At 34.6% G+C, this 5,810-nt stretch overlaps 1 protein-coding gene across 1 annotated transcript; it reads right to left on the bottom strand.

Moving 5' to 3' along the window:
• Nucleotides 1-2,149: 2,149 nt before the first annotated feature.
• LOC105387266 lies at nt 2,150-3,835 on the bottom strand. Its single transcript, XM_011557968.3, has 2 exons — nt 2,893-3,835; nt 2,150-2,754 (listed from the first exon to the last, which is right to left on the bottom strand). Exons 1-2 carry the CDS (start codon nt 3,661-3,663, stop codon nt 2,338-2,340), a joined length of 1,188 nt encoding a protein of 395 aa, XP_011556270.3. The 5' UTR covers nt 3,664-3,835; the 3' UTR covers nt 2,150-2,337.
• Between the last annotated feature and the right edge of the window lie 1,975 nt (nt 3,836-5,810).

The following is a 5,810-nucleotide window of genomic DNA, read 5'->3' as shown; positions in this document are numbered from 1 at the left end:
AAATTCAGTCATGGAAAAAGTTAAAGTTATTTGTTATAATCTAATAGTTTGTACTTAAATTGTTCCTTCAGAATTACTCTACCACTGCAATAGTTGGGAATGAGGATAGGGTTTCTTTTCTGCTCTTAGCAAGATTGCGGCATTTTTAGACCCGTAGCAGGTTTGCCCAGCGACAATCAGTGTATGAGACCGTTAAAAATTTTTTCAACATTTTGTCTAAGCGATGCGTATTATATATTATGTAATTCTCACTGAATAGCCAAAATACACTGACGTCCAATGAAAAAGTTCCAGTGACAATAACACCAAATTGCTCCGAATCGGAAAATACCAGCTTAATGCTTCATTTGCAATATTATTGTACATTAGCTATACTATAGCGTATAAGTTTAAAAAAATTGGGTTAAAAGGTAGTGTAGGAACTTTTTAATTGCTTGTGAGTATGGCTCTATAATATAGGAGCGGTGGTAGCTCAGTCGGGTAAGCGCCCGCTTCTCACGCCAGAGATGCGGGTTCGAATCCGGGCGCTGACATGTACCAATGAGTTCTTTTAACTTAAGTACAAAGTATACCATCGCTCTTACGGTAAAGGAAAACATCGTGAGGAAACCTGCATATCTAGATTTAGCACATCTAGGTATGTGAACCCACCAACCGTCAGTGGACCAGCGTGGTGGGAAATGGTCCAAGCTTAGGAAGGCAGTTTAGACCTTGGGGATATGCACAAAGGTTCCACTCGAGAGAGCCAGGTGCAGGTACTGACACCCCCACAGAGAATAGAATAGAATAGAATAGAGTATGGATCAAGTGTGCATGAGCCCTAACCTCAATATATTAATACAATATTGCCACACCTAATTGGCAGGCTAATGATGCAAATCAGTGTACCGGAATCTATTAGGAAATCGTTATACTGTTTACATAATGTCACTGAATTATGGAATTATATGTTCCGTTACAGAAGCTAGACTGAAATTAGATAGAGATCACCTATAGTAAGCATGTAAGAGTTGACAAGTTAGGGGCCCTATCGTGAAGTCCAAACGAAAAAACATTATCGAAGTAATTAGTGTCAAGTTCAATACATTTTGAATCCGAAAATCGTTGTTAAAAGAAGTTCGCGATAGATCACATATCCTTAATTAGATACTTATTTTTTATCCAAATTTGGCGCATTATGTTACCGTAATTTTGTATTCAAAATAAAGTGCATCTCAATCTTTCCACAACACAACAATCTCTAACATAATATCAGCAAGATTACTCGAGTAATTATACAGAGTGCTCTATTGCTTGCAACAAAAAGGCTGGTGATTAATAGCAGCACCCTGTATCAGGTCTAGACGCTAATGCGACCGGTATATACAACCTCATTTTACTAACTACCTCCATGCCATGACGGGGCGTTTTCTTGTAAGAAGATGCGCTTTCAGACTATTGAGCAAAAAGTCTCTTGATATTGAATAGATTGATGAGGTTCAGTTAGCGTAGTATTTGTAGTGTGTTTGCAGATACATAAAGGTTTCTGTCCTACGGCAATACCACATGAATGGGAAGATTCTTAAATACTGAAATTATGTCAATTTCTTTAATTAAAAAATTCAATAAAAGCCGCAATGATATCTCAAAACTCAAGATGCTGCTACGTATCTTGCATCTATAACTCTATACACCTATTTATAATAATCCACGCCAGAAACGGGAGCTAAGCCGTAAGAGCGTTTATAATGACTCCCATCTTATTACCACCTTCTCCTAATCACAAAATAACACTTCCCAGTTGAGTGTGAAGTGTGACGGCACAAATCATGCTCTCTGTAATCACCATCAAAAGTTTGCGAGCGAGTTTCACGACAATGATAAAACGTTACAACTGTTGTTTGTAAGAGTTACCAGTTACAGCGTTACAACTCATCACATCAACCGTTTATTTTGCTTTGCAATTGGGGCGGGGGATAATTTATAAGATCAAGTTGACTCTTATGCTTATCAAAGATCGCTTTAGTGTATGAGTGAATTAATGTACAGCTAAAACATATCTGCTACTATTACATTTTAACTTTACTACTACGAACTACGATATAGGTAGTTAACGTATTTGCTACTACTAAATTAGCTTATGTGCTTATTTAGAAAATAATTAATTGAATACAATACATAGAAGAAACTTTATTGAACATTACTTAAATGAAACAAAAAATATACTTACAGAGTGGGGAAAATGTTAAATAGACGGCCTTATCGTTAAGAGCGATCTCTTACATGGAATATTTCGTAAAAATTAAAATGAAATTAAGGGCGATACACCTTATTGAAGTCAGTAGGTACTATTAACATTTAAATGATGCCCCATTTCATAGCTTCGTCAACCAAATCTTTTATTCTTTCTCTGTAAACTGGATTGTCTTTTGCAATAGAAATGCCGGCTAGCCCCTGTTTACTAATATCTGGAATTTCATTTTCTGCAGCCAATATGAACGGAAATATTTGGGGTCCTACCACCATTCCATAGTCTAGTCTTTCTATAAAGTCCTTCTCAAATTGGAATCTTGGCCAAACATCGTCTGTTCGTATATTGAAGTAAGCGAGGAAGTGTTTCAAACTGTTATAATACAAATCCTTGAGATGATGAAGGTTGTTATTGCGGAATTCTTGATCTGTGCTTCCAAATATGAAGTAAAATAAGTCCTTGAGAGGGTGTCCGTAGGCCATCTGTTGATAGTCAATCGGAATGACCTTTAGAAACTCATCGTCCTGAAAGTATAAATAACATTATTAATTATAGATAAATCAGCTAGAATGATAATTACTCAATACTCAGCAATGAAAGTGTAGTATTTTAAATACCTCAAATAGTATACATGAAAAAATTGTTATCCCTTATTTTTTTACCTTTTCTTGGACCAAAAGGTTGTTAATGCGAAAGTCTCCATGATTTAGGACACATATTTTTGTATCTTTTTCTTCTGCCAGAAATTTGCACCTTTCAAGTGCAGTCTTTGAAAAATTCTGTAATCTATTCTTAGCTTCTTCAGAACTCAATACGTCAACAGCATTATCAAACACATGATCGATAAAACCAGAATATTCATCGAAATCACAATTTATCTTCCTATGTTTTATTTCATTTTCATAAAATTCCGGATCTTTTTTCTCAATGACAAAAGATAAAGCGTGATATTTCGCTAATTTTTTTACGCATAATTCTGCCAATTCCACGGGTATAATTTTAAATCGATCATACGTTTTGTAACCTTTTATTGCCATGTTTTCCAATATTATGGATTTTGGATCCGATGTCTCATACATTTTTATCATTTCGAATCTTTCTTCAATAGGGATATTGGCATCATTTTGTAGTTTTCTAAAGAGTTTATTTAGTGTGTTATAAGCAAATGTTTCCGCCAGAAAAACGTCACTTACAGATACAACTGCATTCTCAATTCCTTCGACCATCATTGTTTTAACAAAGAGATTTAGTTGTTTATTACATTTTACTGTTTTACCTTTGATGTTGATTGTGAATAAGTCAGACATATAACTTTCACCATTCGTGTTTACCTTTCGCGCGTCTACCGCGTATGAATTGAAGCCTTCCTTTTGAATGATTTCGTTTATTCCACCTACAAGGTGAGCTGGAAGGTCAACTGTGGCGTTTTCCATAGTTATTGACTTCAAATATCTTTACCAAGTACTCTGATAGTTAGTATTTAATACAATCACTGCACATTTGTTTACAATTCCACACAAGTGAGTCTTCAATACAGATAAGAGATACGGAAAACAAATTGATTATGATATCATAGTTCGCGCACCGGCCGATGGCAGCGAGCGTACTGGCGCAGTTACACTGATGACGTCATTCAAGGCTCTTGAATTTGATTGGTTGTTTGAAGTGTCACTGTAGTGAAGTGCGCCATAGTAGAGTTTAGCTTGCTTATTATTTATTCTAGATAATTTCCCAGTGAAATAAAAGGCTAATTAATTGTATCTATTTACATTTATACAAGAAAATAATTCCGTTCAAATAAGTACGGGTATTACTACTTTTACTACAAATCAGTTAAGATTATCTTAGATAGAGTTTTTTTTATTCATTATTTTTTTTAGTTGTACCTGCTGCAGAGGTTTACAATTATACATCTAATCTTTATTTTTTATAATTTACAATTATGAATATGTACTTAATTAAATGCATTAATAATAATTACCTTTGTATAAAACTATAAATAATATAAACCATATTTAAAAATATTATGTAATTAATTATTAATTTAAAAATATTTTTTTCATAGATAAGTTTGTAACTTAGACCACACACAAGATGTTTAGGGGTGGTGTTAATGATTGTTATTTAAAGACAGAGAAAATGAAATCCCTGTAGGTACCTTAACCAGCCTCTGGGGTTGATTCATCAGCAAGCCAAAATTTAAACGGTCTGCTGTTTATTAAAGAAAGGCGACAGAATTGTAGTTACCAATTTAGTTGCTTACACAGAAATGTAAATATCTAGTGTAACCTACAAACCATACCTACCTTCATATTCATTTACCTTCATAATTGTAAATAAGTATTGAATAGAATTGAATTAACATAACACTCTGGCGAAAAGTGGGTGCAGCAATGCACCTCTGCCTACCCCGCAAGGGAGTACATTAGTACAAGGCGTGAGTGCGTTTTTTTTTTTTTATTGAATAGAATATTCTATTGATCCGTAAGTAACTCCTTGAGACTTAGCTCAAGGAGTTACTGCGCAAACCACAAATCTATCTTAACTTGAGATAGAGTCGACCTATTTATAATTTGAGAATCTCAAGGTCACAATTTATAAACAGGCCAACTTCATAAGGAAAAGTGTAATAAAAAAAACAAAATTACCGATTTTGACGAAAGCCCTGATTGTATAGGTATAAATATATAAAGTTACTGGATTAATTACATTCACGTACAATAAAAAGTTCCAATGACAAATAGCACCAAATTACTTTTAAACATAAATAACTGGCTTAATGACGCTGTCTGCTATATTGAAATATGTTTAAAACAGCACATCAGATTATTACCCCTTGGTTAATAAATATTTTGATCAAATTCTAAATAAAATGTTTTTAAAAATTGGGGTCACTTGGTGTCGCTATTTTGCAAGTGGAACTTTTTCATTACATTCGCGAATGTAAATAAGGTATACTTAACAAACACCAAATCGTATAAATTAAATACGTGAATTTCACCTAGTAATTTGTGACAGAGTGGTAAACAAACGGTTGTGTTTTACTCATGATTGCGTGTCGCAGGGCAAACGCAGCTCGCAAACAGCCATTTCATATTTGGAGAGGATTATCATCTGCACTCAAACGTGATAATGGTGTTTGCTATGACACAATTAGGTACGAGTATATTTTTTGCCGAATGCAATTAAACGTGGATAAAAATCTGACTTGGTGCTATTCAACTTGCCGAAGGCTTCGTAACGTGACATAAAACTAGCAAAATATGCTCTGTTTTTACTTGGGTTAATTATACTCTCGCGTTTGCCCTAAAATCTCATAAATCTGTCATACGGGTGTCATTTTCTTTTGTCAAAACGTACCGACGGGGCGGTCCTATCCTTCCTTTTGAAATCATTGGTTTAACGTATATTTGTATAGATAAACAAATAAACTCACCAGAAGCAGTTTAAAAACGCATCCACCATCAAATCTCACTCAAGGGGCGCGCCGCTACCTACATAAATCCACTTAAAGCACATACTCCCGTAAGTCACCATTAAACTGCCAGTAAAACCATTTCCAATTAAGCAGATTGAAGGC

Source organism: Plutella xylostella, chromosome 7, assembly GCF_932276165.1.
Source record: "Plutella xylostella chromosome 7, ilPluXylo3.1, whole genome shotgun sequence".
Taxonomy (NCBI): domain Eukaryota; kingdom Metazoa; phylum Arthropoda; class Insecta; order Lepidoptera; family Plutellidae; genus Plutella; species Plutella xylostella.
Note: the sequence above shows the minus strand (reverse complement) of the source record. Positions and strands in the feature narration are given on the sequence as shown.